Source organism: Ambystoma mexicanum, chromosome 3p (assembly GCF_040938575.1).
Source record: "Ambystoma mexicanum isolate Mex_15411 chromosome 3p, UKY_AmexF1_1, whole genome shotgun sequence".
In the NCBI taxonomy this organism is placed as follows: Eukaryota; Metazoa; Chordata; class Amphibia; order Caudata; family Ambystomatidae; genus Ambystoma; species Ambystoma mexicanum.
Window position 1 is genome coordinate 732,850,472 of NC_090925.1, and position 19,208 is coordinate 732,869,679.

A 19,208-nucleotide genomic window follows, 5' to 3' on the forward strand; every position below is an offset into this window, starting at 1 on the left:
ATCAGTGCTATCAAGTAAAAAGCACTGAAACCTGTCAATGTGTATACCCTTTGAGTCACATGAGGCCAGAGCCATCATGTGACCAAAGACATATCCTGAAATGTCTCAATAGGCAGGACGCCATTTTGGAGTGGAGTTAGGAAACTCAAGTTCTATGCAACGAAAAAAATGACCGGAACACCAGTCCTTACAATTCACATCAAACACATTCTGCCAGTTACCATTAGATGTTTTCAATCGATATACATAATACAAATCATTGTACTGCCTTTTATAAAAAAGCCCCAAGAATGCCCAGTATACAGCATTTCTAACTTCCATATAGTCCATGTCGGACACATATAAGGAACTCATGGTGGCAACAGTAAAGACAGACACAAGTGATCACAGTTCAAGGGTGTTTATTAAACTGTATGCAGGATGGAAAAACGACTAATCTAAATCTAAGATGGGAGCAAGCGTCGACCATCAAATGAAAATAAGGCGTTACTTGTGGCGTTGTGTCAAAATAAAAAAAGCCTATACTAAGAAACCTATTGCCAAACCTTAAAACTAATACAAAAGGGTGTGGGATAGTTTTCAAGAAAAGAAAGTGTTCACAAATGATATGTTAGGATGCGGTAGCTTGGGCTCTCCCTTCCCTACGTTTTGAGCACAGGGTAAGGTGGGATCTTGAAGCACAGTACAGACGACAGTTCCACTTACAGCCCTCCGGGCCATCGATGGCCGAGTCTCGTTTCTCTTGGTTTAGTCATTTTTGGGACCAAGGTTGGCTGCAGTTGCTAAAGGAAGTTTCTCCTCAGGAAAAACTGCTTTCACATGTGGTGTGCCTCAGGGCTCATGTCTGTCTCGTCTCCATTTTAATATCTTCTCTAAACTCCTGTGTGACATGCTTATACCCCTGGGTGTCCGGTTCACTAACTACGTCGACGACACCCAGGTGGTTTTTGAGCTATCAGGAATATATGAAGATGATGTCAAAGTTAATGAGGTATTTGCCGCAATAAAGAAATTGATGGCAACTCATTCCTTAGCCTTAAATGGAGAAAAAACAGAGATACTGATAATTGAAACCCCTCAACAACAAAAAAACCAGGATGTCAGGTATGCAAGTTTCAAGATAAATAATAATATCCTGGTATCTGAGCACGTAAAAACAGTCTTTTAAAAAGCATACCTCATATCTTAAATCGGCATTGTTCCTTTTATTTAAACATATTGTGGCAAATTCATCCATATTTGACAGAACAGAACCTAGATGTGATTGCCGGGGCAATTATAAATGCTAAACTAGATTATTGCAACAGCCTCTTGATGGGCACTTCCAAGACCAACATTAAAAAGTTGCAAACGATACAAAATTGAGCTGTTAGGGCCTTATTTGGCCTGAGTCGGCTCTCCAAGATCTCGGCAGCAAGAAGAAAATTACACTGGCTTCCCATTGAACAGAGAATTAAATTCAAAGGCGCATTAATGGTATTCAAATGCCTTTCAGGAATTTCGTCTTTTTCTCTCATTGGTAAGCTAAAAATAGCGCTGATAAGAAGAAACCTATTCTCTAATGGAAACCAAGCACTGTATCAGCCACGGCAGACTCAAAAAAGAGTTGGTGGACCCAACTTCATCTTTCTGGGCACCCACTATTTGGAACTCTCTGCCCCCTGACCTCAAGAACAATGTGTCCCTTAATATCTTTAAAAAACATCTCAAGACATGGTTGTTTGATTGAATAACAGTTTAACCCTCATGGACCCGTTGTCCTATAAAGATGTCTAGAACCCTGCTTCATGTTTAGTGTTCGTTGTCTTTGTCCATGTGAGCGCCTTGAGGCCTACGGGCGAACGACGCTATATAAGAAAAAACATAGATAAATAACAAAACAAAAAGTTCCTTCAACAAAATGAGTTAGTTTCTTGGTTTTATTTAGGGTGATGATTCTTCACCCCTGAGTCCCCTTCTTCCGGATGCTAACCCTTGTTCCTCGTGGTGTTGATGATAGCTTTTCACCCCCTGGATCTCCCTCTTCCAGGCTTGGATTCTAAAACAATTCCTGTCGATATCAAGGTCTTCGGTGGTTGTAGTGTCCTAGTTCTGAGGGCCTAATAGGTTTACAAAAACAAGTAACAAACACAAAGTTCTGTTGTATGTATTTTACGGTTGATGGCTTCACCCCTGGGTCCCCCTCTTCCGAGTGCAGAACCCTCTTTACATTCAGCCTCCCTCCACCGGGTTCACTATGGCTTTGTCTTTTTAAACAGTTCCAGTGGACATCCCTCGGCCGGGTTCACTTTTGTCAAGACCTTTTCTTGGGACTTCAGACTTTGGCCCCTCCCGTTAGCATCCCTCTTCCGGGTTCACTCTTGCCAACTTCACATTCACATTTGCTTTCAATGTTCGCGGGATTCACTTCCCTTGATTTCTCTACAGTTCTTAGGTCAAAGGCTTTCGACGATAAAGGGATTTTGCTTGACCTCCTGTATGACCACTTTGACTTATCTTGGCTGCTCTCCTACGGCTGTCTGGTTATGTTTAGTTTCACTCAGACGGGGATCGGCTAGAGTTTCTCGGAGCAGCACCAACGTGGTGCCGGTCCACTTCTGCAGATGGTCTCCCCGTTACAATTTTATAGTTCCTTCACCTACTCTCACTTTGCAACTTTCATTCATCACAGCCCGGTTCTTATCGGTTCCCCTTTCGACTCACCGGCTGTAATTAACTTCTTGGCTTTTCTCTTCACTGGAGTCAAGGCTGGTACCACGTAAGCATGAGTCTCTCTCGTTCCGGATTATCGGCTTCGATACGCTCCGTGTACTGTCGACATCTGCTGCAGGATACTTGGGCTATTTTCCTCGGTCTTACGATTCCTTCTGCAGAGGTTTCACAGGGTTTTGACGATAAGGGCAAGGGCGTGTCTCTCCTCATTGGCCTTTCAATCTTTGCCGCCTTTCTCCTCCTCTTGAACTGCCGGGGCTGGATAGCGATCTCATTTTGCGGTCTGCCTTGCTCGTACTGTGTTCTTTTGTTCCACATTTTATTCCTGTGGGCAAAGAAAGGTTGCCAGGTGTGTGTGACTCTGATTGATTGACTGACTTTGCTTGACCATTGTGTCGGGACAGGTCAGGTAAACGGCTCTATGATTAGTCCGTTGTCTTTCGTGTGGGGGAAACATTTTTGTGTTGGAAAAGAGAAGATGTAGAGTTGCCAAGTATTCTGCTTGACAGGATGCAGGAGAGGTGTTATAGGGAATTATAGTCTTCGTCCTGGGGGGGTAGGTGATTTCGAAAGGGTGTCATGATCACTGCTTTCAAGGAGCCAGGACCAGCCCAACGTCCTTGGAAGCAGGCCCCTAATCCTAAGCCTAGGCACCAGCCGGTCCCTACTGGGACCTTTTGGACCTTGTCCTGGCGCCGGTGGCACCAGGCTCATCAAAGCCATCGGTCCCGGCACTGGAAGCGCCGGGCTCATAATATGTGTGAAGATGCTTGGGTGGACTTACCTGCAGCAGACCATGCTGCTTACTTACCAGCTACATAGGAATCCTCTGTAAGCCGGAACTATTTTCTTACCTGGGTGGGGCAAGCTCCACGCCCTGGATACAACACTGGAACTCTTCTGGAACAGGAACGCTTTTCTTACCTAGGCGGGGCCGTGGAGGAAGACGCCTCATCACTCCTAGGCTATTTAAACCACACCCGATTGATGAAGCGTGCTTCGCGTTATTCTGCATCTGCAGCAGAACGCTCACCGAGTCTGTTCCAGCTTTTCTTCTTCCGATCCTGTACCTGCAAGAACAATACTTACCATTCCAGTATCCAGTCTTCAGCAGCGCCTGTAAAAGACAAGAAACAACAGGTTAGCACGACGACTTCACATGCAACTCATTCCTTACCTGGTCCATCGGCAGCGACCAGTTCTTCACGCTGCACCTCCGCCTGTGGAGACAAAAGCATAGTTATTACTTACCAGCAATCCGCGAATTCCGGATGTTTTCAACACTGCAACCCAGCATCTGAAAGACAAAAGAAGAGACATTAGACAGGTATTTAGTTACGCCCATCGCGCTCTCCACAATAGAGCGCCTGCAACTACTCCGGCGTTTTCCAGCACCTCTTCAGCACGAACTCACAGCTGTGAAGGAAAGAGACAGTTAAAGCGCTTGCATTTACTCACGCATTTCCAAGCGCTTCTTTCCAAGGCTCTGGCTCCAGCTTTGGCTCTCTTCATTCCATCTTCTAACGCTAGAGCCCTGCAAAACAAATAGAAGAAAGCATTATTCCGAGCCCTGTTCAATACTTACGTGTCCACGCACCTAAAGACTATATGGACTAAAAGGTGTCCGGAAACTCACCGCTCGTGCTTTTAACGGCGGTTGCGTTCCTCTGATGTTAAGAGGCCTACGTTTCACCCAGTGAAGGAACTGGCAACGGCACCCTGCACCAGACGCAGATGGAGAGCCCAGCATTCACCTATCTAAGAAATCTCACCCTTCGAGTTCGACACACAGTGCGAAGAGGCTCAGCCCCAGAAGCCAATCGAGTCCTGCACATCACTTTTCGAGTTACAGACTCCTTCCTGCCTAGACCAGCGCCTCCGTGGGAATCAGGTGAGCGTTACAAAGGGTGGGTTTTGGAGGGTTTTTGAAATGAGTAGGAGGGTTTGTGGGAACTGTAATTGTTGGTCACATTTGACTGGGAGTTCGTAAAGTGACAATCGGAGGGACTGATTGGTAGGCTTTGTGGGATTGTAGAAACGGTAGTGTTTTATTTGAGCAGGTTGGGAGTGAAGGGAATAATAATCAGGGGACGGGAAGGAAAATGACTGGCAGTATTCTGGAAGGAATGATCATAGGTATATGGAGAAGAATATCTGGGTATGTTCGAGCAGGACACAGGAAAACTTGGATCCTGGGATAGATAATCTTCGGATGCAAGCGAGTTGGAGGTCTTAGGTGATTGGTTCTGTACACAGGGGTCATTGGATCTGGGTAGGAGAGATTTAATGGGAGGAGGCGAGACAGAGGTATTGTAGCCTAGAAAGGCCTCGGGGGATTCAGTCATCTCCTTTTCCTTCGGTATAGTACTGCGTCTCACCTGGGGCATTTTCCTGAGCATAACCCCAGACTCCCCTATCCAGGTGATCCTCTCTTGTTCGTCCGTTCCTAGTGTTGGGGTCTGAGAATGTCAGCCTTTCCCAAGCCACCTGAATAAGGGGTTCCCGAGGTCTGCTTGGGAGAATACCCTCAGGTTTCTCACACACACTAGGGTTAAAATACATAAAAAATATCAGTCAAAAACTAGACCATGTATAAAAGTATTCAAACATGGTTAAACTATCACACAACGTCTAACCATGAAAATTGGTGAAACATTTAACATCAGTGTACTTCAAAGATTTTGACAATACAAATTATAATTACAACATTCATAGGAAACATGATGAATCCAATTCTTCAAACCCTTCAGGGCAAAGCAATCTAGTCTCTTGGTCCATAAAACCTCTGTACGTTGTAACAGTTGTCATATTCCCCCTCTTTAAGGGGTTTTCATAGATTACAGGATCACACACCTCCACTGTGATTTTGTGTGTGTCTGTATCCTTAGTCTATTGTTACTGCAGATGTCATGTTACCAGTCCTGATATGATATTGGATTTAAGGCAGTGCCATCCCACCTTGGCTCGGCATGTGGTCAAGCCTATGTAATAAGGCCCGCAGGGGCATTTAATACTGTAAATTACATTTTTTCTTGCATGTAGACGTATGATGTAACGAGATTTGATGTCCCATATGTGGATGTACTATAGTTGAACCTTTTGTTATTACAGCAATTATAATTCATACACAGCAAAGTGCCGCTATAGTTTCTCTCTGAGTGTGTTGGTTCAGGATGTATGGCATGTACCAATCTATCTTTCAGGGAACTCCTCTTTTTGAAGCAAAAGTTGGCAGGTTTGTGAACAACTGTTGTACTTCGGGCTCTGCCAATACAATGTTCCAGTTCTGTTCAATACAACATCTGACATTTCTACTGTGTTGAAAGAATGTTGTAACAAAATCTAAGTTAGGTAATGACTTCTTAGGCTTCTCTCTCATAGCTTCTATTCTAGTTATGTTTTGAATCTTTTGTTGAGCTTGCTCTACATTTTGTTCTGAATGACCTCATTTTATAAACTTCAAGAATAATTCAGCGTCTTTCTTAGCATAATTCTCATTAGTCAATATAATCCACTTATAACTTAAAAGTTGACCAAAAGGGATACTTTTAATTTGGGTTCTAGGGTGAAAAAACTCTCCCCCCCCAAAGAAAGGTATTACGATCAGTTGTTTGAGCGATAACTGTAGATTATATCAAAACTCCATCAATATAAATTTGAGTATCCCAAAAATTGATATCTTTCTTGCTCATCTCCCAAGTGAAATTTATGGGAGGAAGGATTATTAATATATTCAAAAAGGTGTCATAAGCTAGTCTCTGTGCCTCTCCAAATCCCAAAGATTTCATAGATGTATCTCTGTATGTTCTTTATATTAGAAATTATTCAATAAATGTTGACTTTCCAGATAATGCAAAAATGTATTAGTGTATACTGGGGCCATGCTAGCCCCATAGAGGTGTATTATTAAACAAAAGAAATGTTCTCTGCCATAGAGGTACCTGCAATCTGTAAAAAGAACTCCTCACCTGAGAACCAGCTTCAACAAAGTAATCACAAAGACCTTATTTCCGCTGGTGGTGTTAATTCCACCAAAAATCCCCAATGGAGTACTATCGACTCCATAAATGGGAACTAATGCTGCCTTACCGCCACTTGTAATCCCATGTTAACTTTTGTTTGGTGGTATTCCGGCGGATTTACCGCTGAACTCTAAATCAGGCCCATAGTGCAAGATGGAGGGAATAGTGTCCACCCCCTATAAGATGGGCATGGAACATGAGCAGTGTGTGCAAGAGAAGGCAATAGTTCAGGGATGGCTGCAGATAGTATATTGGAAAAGGGAGCAGAGCAAGAAAGATAAGGTGTAGTAGTAGGGTGAGGATGAGCTGATTTAGCTAAAGGAAGGGAGGTGTGAAGAAGCATTGTGTGAAGGTGGGGTTGAGGAGCAGAGCGAGAAGCAGATGGAGAAGCAGATGGAGAAGCAGAGTGAGATAGATGTTGCAGAGTTGAGTTTAAGGATAGGTAGAAAAGCTGAGCAAGGAAAAGGGATTGAAGACAAGTTGAGAGGGGCGGGAAACATTAAAGTAAGGAGGGTAAATGGAGCAGGAGAGGAAAGGATACAGATCTCTAAGTCCCTGGGACAGTTAATTGGCTAGTGGGCAGAGGTGTTACTTGTGACCGAACTGGGAGAGGCTGTGAGGAGGGGACAAATAAGCATGTGGTGAGGTGTCAAGTAGGTGCAGGAGAAAGTGGGTGAAATCCCTGTAGATATGACAGTGTGGTGAACTGATAAGGGAGAGAGAGAGATCTGCAAAGTCAGGACGCTGAACAAGGGACAGGACAAGGGGTCTAGTAAGAACATTTTGTTCAGCTTTGGCGAAAGGCGCTTTATAAATTCAATAAAATGAATAATGAAATTAAGCCAGTGCCAGTCATTGGGTGGCCTCTCAGTCTGTGGTTCTGGCCCTTGTTCAGATTTAACATTTTTAACTAATCTAAAGAGGAGGACCAGCAACCGAGACTTGAGATGTGGGAAGAGTTTTTCCCAACAGTACTCAAGACACCCAAAGAGCCAAGAAAGCAAGAAGATTCCGAGATATGCTTCACCCAAAAGCCTGAGTGACAGAGGCCTGAGAATCCAGACTGGGAGAAGTGAGACATACACATTTAAGTGCTTTACCTTTTCCTTTGGCCAACCTCGTAAACAACCCACAATAAAACCTTGTAGAACTGCTTTATTCGATGTTGGGTTTGCTGGAACCCTCTGGCTTCATGCTAGTGAGTGGTGGTAAGCTTACAAAACTCTGCTAGCCTGTTTCCAGGACTGTACACTGACTCGGCCCCATGGCCTGGAGCAATCGCCAGACACTGCTAAGTGTTTGTTAGTTGGAGTCTTTGCTTCCTTTCTCTTGCTCTCTGTTTGCCCAATATCATGCCTTCTGGCTTTGTGTCTTTGTCCGTTTCTCCTTCCTGCATATAATTGGGTTACTTCTTGTAGTCCTCCCTCTGATGTTTTTTTGTTTTATATTTTCAGGAATGGTCGTGTTTCTCAGCCTGGCTCTCTTGACATTTACTAGAGAGCCTCACTTGTGTCTTCCGTTCCTGGCTCACCCTAAAAATGTAATCATGGCCACGTTGAACAAGCTGCTGTCACAGGACTTCCTGGATCATTTGACTCTAAAGTAAGTGCCAGCCAACCAAATTGGGTAGAGGAAATGATATACCCACATGCCCAAAGCACATGAGGGAGTTTAGACCTAAAAATGTTCCATACAAAAAATAATCAATCCACTCATTCCTAGAGCATCTAACTGACCGCAGTATGGCTCTACACACTCTTATGCAAGCTGTGATGAAGTCCCAAAGTTGGAGGCTGGGTGATGGGATTCAGTTTTGTTTAACCATCTTTTAATTCGTTTTCAATGCAATAGTACAATTAGCACAAAAACATGTACAATCATAATAGAATGTCTTTCCCCATAGACTTCTCCCAACTACTCATGCAAGCCCACTTCTCTTGTTTTCCTGTGTTAGCTAGAATCCCATAATAATCTGAGATCATTACTTTTGTCCCTCCCTGAGTGGTTAAAAATGTCTCGAGCGGGTCAATTTTCTGGAACGGGGTCTGTATCTAAGAGCCGATTGTTTATTACCAACGCCAGAGGACCAGTCTCTTAATTGAAAATAACAAAGGCATTCTTGTTCTTCAAGAGAAAAACATTGTTTACACTCGGGGAAAGATTTGATTTCTGAGCCTGTGAACAAGTCATTTTTTAGTCAAACCCCTCCCACCCCCCTCCTGCCACCTGCGAAAAGCCCCCTCTTCCAAACCCTTTGAGAATTGTGGGTTGTTAAACAGCGCAGCGAATAGAGAGGGGAACGAGGAAATGTGATATTTCCTAACTTAACTGTCCCATATATCCCCCACAAGCTTGGTAATGTGACCTGGGTACATATGTCTAGTACTATCCTTCTTGGAAAGCCATAACACTTTATGCAATGGATGTGTCACCAATGCTCTATCCATGCTAACCCAAAGGTTCCTGAAGTCCTTGCTGAACCATTTGCAAATGATTCCGATTTGTGTCCCTTCATAATATTTCTGAAACTCCGGGAGTCCGATGCCTCCCTTTCCCCTAAGAGCTGCCAACATTTTATGCGACAGTCATGACTTTCTACCCATCCACACGAAAGAACTAGCTACATGGTAAAGTTTATCAAAAAAGTGCTTTGGAATATGTATTGGGAGAGCTACAGGTTAAGAAGTCTTGGCAATATCCCCATGTGTAGCGTGTCCCTGCAGCCTAACCAGGAAACTGAAAGTGGGTTCCACCTGTGTAAGTCCGTTTTTATAGTAGTTAAGAGAATTGGGAAATTGGCCTGATATTACCTTTCAATTGTAGTGGTAATGGCCACACTCAAATATTTCATCCCTTTCGACTTCCATATAAAGGGCGACATGGCCTTGGCCTTGGGCTCTGCTAGAATCATCCCCAGTAGAATAAAGTTTCAAGATCTCCAACTTCCCTATATTGATCTTCAAGCCGGAAACGCTCGTAAATTCTTGGAATTATTTTTGTACGCCCCTCAATGATCCCGAAGGATCAGCTAAGATCGGAAAAATATTGTCATTGAATGCTGCAAACCCTATGTTGCACGCCCCCAAACGCTTTACCCGGTGTATGCTCCACTGCCCTTTACGCTTGTAAAAAAGAATCCCACTATATCGCAAACAACAAAGGGGCCATGGGGAAACTTTGTTTAGGACCCCTGCACAGTTTTACGACTTCACAGAAAGTGCTATTAATCAGAAATATGGCCGACGGACAGGGCGGACTGGGCCATAACATTTTCTCAGGCACCAATGAAAAGGTGTCCCACAGTTGCAAATACAATTCATTCCTGTTGTGACCCTGTTTGAATAGTAACCAAGGGGGAGTTTTTTGATAAAGTGTGATGCAAATTGTGCATGTAAAGAATATTTATTCAACAACACAAGTCAAAAATACTAGCCGCATGGTGAAATAACTTATTAAACTGTCCCATTTTGACCAAAAAAGCTGGCTCACACCAGCATTTTGTGTTTTTGGTTCGGCTATGGGCCTATTGCATACATGCCAGTCCGAGCCTGCCGATGGAGCTACACAGCTCTCACCATATGTATGAAATGGTCTCCAAAGCCCATTTTCTTCAGTGTGATAGAGAAAAGCACAATCTACCTGATTTAATGACTTTTTGGCATCTACAGAGAGCAAGATTGCTGGGACATCACAGTTTCACACTTTTTTCCAAAAGATGCACCACCCTTCTAATGTTGTTTATTTTAAAAAAAATTATTTATTTAACGGGTATTTATAATTAAGGCTTCCGGTTTTCTGTTTGTACTGTATTTACACATAAATACATACGGGAATCAATCTGCTTTCTGTCTGGATTGATTTATAAAAATGGAAAAAAACGGAAAAACAGGCCTTTCTATCTGGTTCTCTATGATGTCACTCATATATCGCAGGCCAATGACGATGCAGATTGGCAGTATGGAGAGTGTAAAAGTTCTTTAAATTGCTGACAGCATATATCTTAACGCAGCAGCAGTCACACAAGCAACCGTTTGTTGGTATGGATAAAATTGAGCTAGCATTTCTTACCTATATGGCTGCATGTGTGCTTTAATAAATGCTTTTTGTTATTAGATTAAATGCAGAAATATACTGGTTGTGAATTATCTTTTTACATGACAAAAAATAAATGTGGATAAATACAGAAAAAAAGGCCAAAAAATAAATATGGATAAATACAGACAGAAATGGCAGAAAAATAAATGCCATAAAACCGGAGGCCTTATTTATAATGCACCTATACAGCCAAATGGTGTTTCAAGGCGCATCAATGAAGGGGGAAAAAGGGGATAAAAGAAAAATAATAACGTTCCTATTAGGTCTTCAGACATTCGGATCGTGCAAGTACCGTAACAAGAATGTAGGGGAGGGGAGGTAGAGGTTGGGGGTTTGTGGGGGGGTAGATGGGGGGATGGGGTGGATGGACAGGGAAGAAGACAAACCATAACGTTCCTAATAGGTTGTGGGACAATTCGTAGCGTGCAAGTGCACTAAGGTAAGTAAAGAGCAGATACATTAATTAACTCAATACCAGTCACTAGGATAGGCCTAGGAAGGGATCCTTGATAAGGCCTTCGCTGACCAAAGTCAGGAAAGAGTAATTTAGGTAAAGGACTTTACACCCATGTAACCCTAAGGAGTACTCTGGTGACAGAAACAGGTATAATTTACCCCGCTGTCTGTTTCTCCTGAGACTACTGCTGAGGTTCATGAAACCTCTGGGAACACGGTCTTCTATGCTTGATCTGGTTGACGAAAGACCCGTGATCAGTAGGTGCAGAGGTCACTTTTTTGTGCAGGATTTAAAATTCGTTCGGTCACAGTGCTTTGGAATCGGTTCCAGACATATTCCAGCTGAACACCTAAACGAAGAAAGATGAAGACTTCTTTGGTGAAGACGGCTTCAGGACACCTCTAGGATGTGAAGAAGACTGATTTCAACGGGAGTCACTATGGTCAGGTGGTGACAGGCGATCTTCCAGGCACAAACTAGCAGATTCCGCATGGCTCAGGTTGATGGAAGAAGACTGAAAATGCAAGAGCAGGCATCTTGTTCTAGAAGTTGAAGATCCTCCAGGTTCCAAGGATGCACTCGGAATGGTGACGGCTGCAGCAAAGTAGTCCAGGAAGAGGGCTGGTTGGTCCAGGCACAATTCTGAAGGCTCAATCCTAGAGGAGGGGTTGAGACTGGTTGTTTCCACCAGTCGAACCACTGACGGGGGTCTTCTTGAGATCATGCAGAGGAGTAGGACTTCACTGGGACTTCACTAAAGTTGGTGCTGGCCAGCTGCAGGGATTGTCCTCCGGTTGCCAAAGGGCTCCTCTCCCTCATCGATGACTTGGCTCCAACGGTGATCTCAAAAATGGCTGCAGGAGCCCTCTTTTTATCCAAGATTTGGCCATGGATAGCTACTGACCACCACATCTGCCTAGCAACAGACATTCAAGGCACATATATGTGTACTGGGACCAGGGACATCAATTCACCAAAATTCCAGGGTTAGCAGAAACGACATTACACACCTGGTTTCGTAACCAGAAGTGATATCGTATGACCTTTGACCCATTTGGCATCACCAGAAGTGCCATCATATGACCCTTGACATCACCAGAAGTAATGTCTTTTTGAGAAAATCTAAAATAGGTGCATGATTGATAAAATAAGAAATTATTTAAATAAGTGTTTGCTTGCTTTAGTCACAACCATAATTAAACTTGGTGTGGCCTTGATATGCCATGGGTCAGATCATGATAGGACAGATCTTCACCCAGCAGAACCAACGTAGGCTAAGAACACAACCATCCTATGCCTTCTGTAGGCATATGCGAAATACTGACTCCCATTCCCAGGCGCTATATGCTACATGTAGGCTCCTGCATGCAGAGTCTGGGAATCTAAGCCTGGTATCGCCTCATAAAAATAAAGTCATCATATCTAAGGGGCAGGCTTACATGTTCAGTTTCTGGCATTCATTTCCAACCTTGCACTCAAATGCCCCGGTAATGCGGTTCAACCCAAGGTAATGAGCCATATTCATCTTAAGAGCTATGACCTGGAACATGAACTCTCGCACTCAGTTGTTGTCAGTTATTTGCCTACAGGAACCTCAAATGCACCAGCAATTCCAACCAATACTGGTTAATGCTTTGTGTGGATACTATTGTCACTAGAATTAATTCAACAGCATTGTAGTTTCCATGCTATTGAATTCAATCTTGGAAGGATGCAAGTCCAAGGAGGTCTTGTTCATATTTGATCGAGACCTGTCACAAGGTCCAGCTTATATATAACTAAGCTGTCACAAAAAAGTTCATGCAAGCTCTCTTCACTTTCGTTTTCTCACTGCCTCTACAAATTCCTGAACCAGGAGTCGCTCCTGCGACCTCTGGTGACCCTCAAATGATGTCCATGACTGGGACCAGACATTTCTAGCCCTGGCATCAGGGCTCACACATAAACTGCACCTTTGCTTGCAGAAGCAGCAGCTTTCCTCTGGAAAGTGGATTCCATATATGGCATTTCCTGACCTGAGAAGGCAGGAAGAAGAATACCAAAGAACAATATGGCCAAGGGACAAGCAAAAACCTTGTGGCATGACCAGCTTAAGATGATAGCCACCGTAATTAGCCCTTTGCGGTAAATGTAAAAGTATGCAAGTAAAACGACAAAAATATGGTAGAAAAATATACACTGCCACCAGCTCATACTAGGAACACTGTAAAAGTAACCCAAACGGCATTGTAGAAAGAGTTATAAGGATACAAAGTATCCTAACCTTATTTCACTTTAAAGTGATGTGTGCAATTGTAACAATACAAGAAATCCACAAAGAGAGACAGTCTCTCAGTACTGATAGTCTTATGAACTAATCCGTTTCCGCAAAAGAATGCACAAAAAGATAAAGGAAGTAAAGCAAAAGACATTACTGACCTCAAAAGTCATGACGGGAGTCTAACGAAGGCAAAAGAAAGGATGTTCCCATAGAAACCTCTGGCAGGAAAGAAGCAAAAAGAAAATCTTTCCTAACAGTCCATCGCCAATCGCAAAGTAAAGCCTTAATTCACAACATTACAAGAAGTGAGTACGTTTGCCTTAGAACCCTTCCGATCTTTCAGGACCCATACAAAGTATCATCTGCCAAGGACCCACAGGGAACAGGGGTGGGGAATATAACAACGATCTACTTGCTTAGCAGTCATGTTAAAAAAAGACCAAACCCCACAATTGTCCTTAGGCCCACCCACTGTGTTTCCTTTGAATCCTGGGAGATGTGAGAGGAAACGTATAATTCGCCCGATCCATATAGAAAACATGAAGCCAAGCCCCAGAGCCCTAGACACCCCATTAGATCGAGGAACCCTTTGAAGATCTTCTGATGACCCCCTAATTCTAATAAGAAAGTCACTGTAGCCCAATTGGAAAGACCTTTTGTTTATCATGTCAACGTAGCTCTTCCTAAGATATCAACAGTTATTACAGCCTAAATGAAATGATGTTGTGAAAGTGAGGAACAACTTTAATCTGTGCTCAGGACTGATGGGATGGGTCCCTGTATGCAGGACCATGTGCGATTAAAATCCTGGCTCAGATAGAGACCGCGCTCACGCCTATCCACACTTGTGCTTGTGAGTTTACCCAGCTGAGTAGCCCAGAAAGCGGCTGTATGCAAGAAGCGGGTGTTTACCAAAGGTTTGGAACACAGACTGCCGGTTTCATCGTTGCACCCTGATCGGCTGTAGTCGATCAGAACAATCCAAAATTGTGGTGCCTCGTGTTAACACCTTGAGTCGCAGACCTGACTCACTGTAGGGGAATTAGAAGTAACTAAGGGTTTGATAGCCCTGCAGCAAGTCAGCCAAGCACAAGACTTGCATGAAATGAAATCTAGCTTAAAACAATTACACTGTTAGTGGCTGGTCATGCTAGCCTTTAAAAAGGGGCAGAGAGCTGTGGGAGTTATGAGTTGAATGTTCAGAGAGTAGGATAGTGGTGTGGCCAAGCAACAATGAGGCTACAGGGATTGGGGAAGTGGTGGGGAGGCAGAAAGCAGTGGCATAGATTAAGGGAAGTCGAGAATAAGAGGTGCAGAGAGAAGGCAAAATAGGTCAGAGGATCTCTCAGTGGGGCAGGAGTAGGCGAGAACAAGAAAGGAGATGGTGGGAATAAGGAGTGGAGGTGAGGAGGGTGTGGAGGGTAAAAGTAACAATAAGGGGGTGGCAAGAAACATGGAGTAGAACCCATGGTGACACTAAGGAGCCTGGGAATAGGTTAGAGAGAAGCCAAGAGGGGAGGATAAGATTGTGTTGATATTGACTAGGAGAAGAGGACAAGCGAAATAAGTGAGAAGTGAAAGGAGCAGAACACCAGGCCTCAAAGGGGAAAGAGGTCTAAGGAGATGGAGAAGTCCATGCAAAGTGGCAATTACGGGACTCAGCGGGAATGGGGATTTACTGTCCGCCACTGCCTATGATATACCGGTAGCACTGGGATATCGTGCAGAGGAAACAGTGTTACAGGGTTGTTGGAAGCCCGACACCTACCAGCAGATGATACCGCTGACCTCGTAATGGGGCCCTATGTCTCTTGTGTGCAATTGCAACCTTGCAATACATTCACAATCACCTTAAAGCGAAGTGCAGTCAGGATTCTGTGTATCCTTAAATCGTTTTCTGTAATGGCTTTTTGATTACTTTTAACATGTGCGTAGGATGAGCTGTTGACAGCAGATGTTTTTCGGTTGTGCTTTTGTAATTTGACTTGTGAACCGTTGCAATTGCTGCAAACAGCCAAGAGGTTTTCACTTGTTCTTTGGCCAGATTGTTCTTTGGCTTTCTTTTGCCTTCTCATGTCAGGAAATGCATGTGTTATGTTAAAGGTTCTTGTACTGCGCACTGTTGCCACATGCATGGTCTCTTGGCATGCTCTCGCCCGGGTGAAGGTGCTGCTTTCACAGGATGTGTCTGTCTGTCTTTTCCCAATACACATACAGGTGCCTGAATGTCTGTTGCTGGGCAAATGTTGCAGCCAGTGGCTATCCATTTTTGGATAGCCACTTCCAGTTCGAATAATGCAAAGCCTTACCATTGATGGGCATAGGCAAGCTCCTAACCCAAATCTTGGATAAAAGGAGGACTCATGCAGCCATTCTCCACATCATAGTTGGAGCCATGACTGCTGCGAAGAAGAGCAGCCTGCTGACGACCCCTGCAGCTGACCGGCACAACACTAGTGAAGTCTTATTTAGACCCTGTGTCCTGATCGCAAGAAGACCCTTGTTGGTTCTTTGATCACTGAACTGGTGGGAATGAGGAGTCTCAAACCCTGCTCAAGAATCTATGCCTTTGGAAGTGTCCCTGGACCAACCGGTGGACTGCCAAGCTCTGCTCTCGACCAACTTGCTTCAGCCATCGTCATTCCAAGTCCATCCTTGGAACATGGTAGGATCTTCAACTTGTACTACAAGAAGCCAAATCCTGCATTTCCTGCCTTCTTGCATCAACGGTAGCCATGCAGGACCTACTATTTTTGCCAATAGAACATCACGGGTCGTTGCCTATCTGTGGTGACTCCCATTGCAATACATCTTCTTTGCATCATAGGGGTGTCCTGAGGTTGTCTGCTCCACAGATGTCTTAATCGTTTCTTCATTTTGGTGTTCAGTTGTAGGTGTCTGAAACCAAGACTCGAGGACCGCAACTAAACCCCTTGTCTGAAAGGGACCCTTTTACTTGCAACCTCTGGGCCTTTCTCGGCCAGGCCAAGCACAGAAGATTGTGTCACCAACAGATTCTGGAACCTCAACAGTGGTCTGTGGTGAAATTGGAGTCAAGGGGGTAAGTTAGCATACCTGTTCCTCTCCCCCGCCCCCTCACTGTTCTCTATAGGGTACATGGTTGTATGTGATTTCAACGGTGGGAAAACACTGATATCCATCATAGACAAAATGTAAATATCTGTCAAAAAAATTATATCTTGTACATAAAGTGTAATATCCGGAGCGCCACATTTTGGCGTGTGTCTTTTGGCACTGGCCGTTTTGCTGCACAACTTTGGCAGCAGAGCCCCTTTTCAGCGTGGCCAAAGTGGCGCGAAAGCCAATTCGGCAATGGTCATTTATCACGAGGATCATTTAGACTCAGCTGACATTGTAGCCTATGTGTAAATGGCCCTCATGCCAAATGCCAAAGTGCGGTAGTTGATATGATATGGCATTTGTAACGCGCCTACACACAAGTGTTTCAAGGCGCGACGAGGCAGGGAGGGGGGAACAAGGGGAAGACAGACAACGATCCTACTAGGCCAGGTGTCATTGAGATCGCGCAAGTGCAAGTGCAGGGGTAAGGGGAAGGGAAGAAGTGCAAGGGGAAGGGGAGGGGGGGGAAGTGCAGTACAAAGTAAGTAGAATAAAAATAAATAAATAGGGCCAGCTGGTGGCAAGTGCAAGGTAAGTGCAGACAAGTGCTGGGAAGGGGGGGCTGTAGGGATACAGAGACAGTCCCGCAGTGCAGGGGTTGGCAGGGAGGCAGTGCAAGTGGAGAGTGGCTGGGCCCAGGACCGAGGTCGCTGAGAGTGGCCCAGTTGCAGATTCAGTGCAGTTTCAGTGAAGAATTTAGCAGGGGAGAGGGAGAGAGAAAGCAGAAGCAAAGAGGAAGGTTTTGAGGTGCTTCCGGAACCAGAGATGGTTCTCCTCAAGTTTCAGGGAGGCAGGAAGGCTGTTGCAGAGGGAGGCCCCTGCCGCGGAGAGAGATCTACCCCCAGCTCGTTGCTTCGAGAAGCGGCTGACCCTGAGGGAGTTGGAGATGGATGAGCGAAGGTCTCGGGAAGGAAGATATTTAGGAAGAGAGAGTTGAAGGTATTTAGGCCCCAGGCCCCAGAAGGCCTTGTGGACAATGCAGAGGGTTTTGAACTTAATCTGACTGCCAACATTCATGTCTTAGTCCACTCCGAAGAAACCCTTTGTTATATTTAATTGATCCATACTGTTAGGCAATATTGTATGCAGTAGTCTGTGGGAGACTGCACCAGCCTTGTCCTCTTGGCAATAGTTAACCCAACCTTTGGTATAAGCAGGTACTACACAAGTTGGTAGAGTGACTGAGCAGCCAGCCTTATCTCAAGAGGGGTCAATGTGAGCTGTAGGGTTGTAACATAGAGTTTCACAGTGACAAGTATCCAAATAACACTTCCACTCAAGGTTTCTTGATTAAACAATTATTTATTTATTTGACAGCCAGTTTGAATAAGCCTTCTTTAGAAGGGAGCAGATATGTAACACTTAAAAGTACTTAAAAATACACACTCTGTTTCAATAAATCAGTAGATACCCATTTGGGATGGCACACAGACACTTCCTACACACTGAGGTGACTTCAATAACTAGGACGTTGTGGACATTGATATATCACTGGTACATTTAGAGCAATCCTCAGTTAGGTGTCAAAAGGAAAAGGTTAGAGGAGGAAACAATGGTTAACAAGTTTCTCAAACAGGTAAGCCCTTTTGAACCCCCCAATGCAAACAACTGCAGGTCTCAACTGAGAGCAAGCAAGTTATCCAACAAGAGGTAAGTACCCCTTATCTTACAGTACCTTAGGTCTGAAGAAATTGGTTCCAGCTGCCTTCTGTTCTTGTGGTAGTATGGCAGATCCTGTTGTTCCTGGGCCTCAGTCGTGGGAACAAGAGGGAGGACATCTCGGGACTTCTGCACTACGATTCGAAGGTCGGCGGCAGCAATGGGCAAACTTCAGATCAGCGGCACTTCGCGGTTTCACCTTCTCGCGAATAGCACCTCTGCGGTTCTTGGACACCTTGTGGACATTACTTGCTTCTAGGGTCCAACACTCTGTTGAGGTGGCTCAGACTTGGTCAGTCTTGTTTCGAGGGAGTCTGGAGGATCTTCCTGGAGCTCGGGTCTGGCTTAAAGACGCTGCACTCGATTTTGGTGTTCCTCTCCCAGGCACTCAGTTCCCGCAGCAGCAATGGAAGTACAGCCAGCAACGAGAAGATTTCCAGATGAATTTGTCTTGGGATAGATTGGTCCCACCAACCCAAGGGGAGAAGTTGTCCTTTGCAGGGCTTGTCTAGTCGAGGCAAATTCGGAGCTTCAGCACTGCAGCAGGGCTTCACCGGGCAAACCAACGGTCCAGGAGTTGCAGCACATGTCTCTTCCAGGTTCTTCTTTTGTATTCCTTTGTCCAGTGGTCGACTCTGCCTTCTGTCTAAAACACCTCGCCTTTTATGCAGGTTTCTCCCATTCATTTGTAGCCTAGCTGTCACTGAGACAGCAGGGTGGCTGTCCTCCAAGGACAGCCAGCCAGCCAATCACCTCTGGGTGCATTCCTGTAACCAAGGAGACTAAGCACACAGAGTTTCGGGCACCTCCTTCGCTTCCTGCCCTGCCAGACACGCTGAAGCCAGAGGCCGGGCTTCAGCAG

At 44.7% G+C, this 19,208-nt stretch overlaps 1 protein-coding gene across 1 annotated transcript in view; it reads left to right on the forward strand.

The window, feature by feature from the left end:
- STK36 (serine/threonine kinase 36) overlaps window positions 1-19,208 on the forward strand; it is a 682,518-nt gene that overhangs the window by 615,657 nt on the left and 47,653 nt on the right. Inside the window, exon 23 of the mRNA XM_069651602.1 lies at window positions 8,189-8,336. Within this exon, the coding sequence (XP_069507703.1) occupies window positions 8,189-8,336 (148 nt within the window). The remainder of the gene's footprint in view (window positions 1-8,188; window positions 8,337-19,208) is intronic.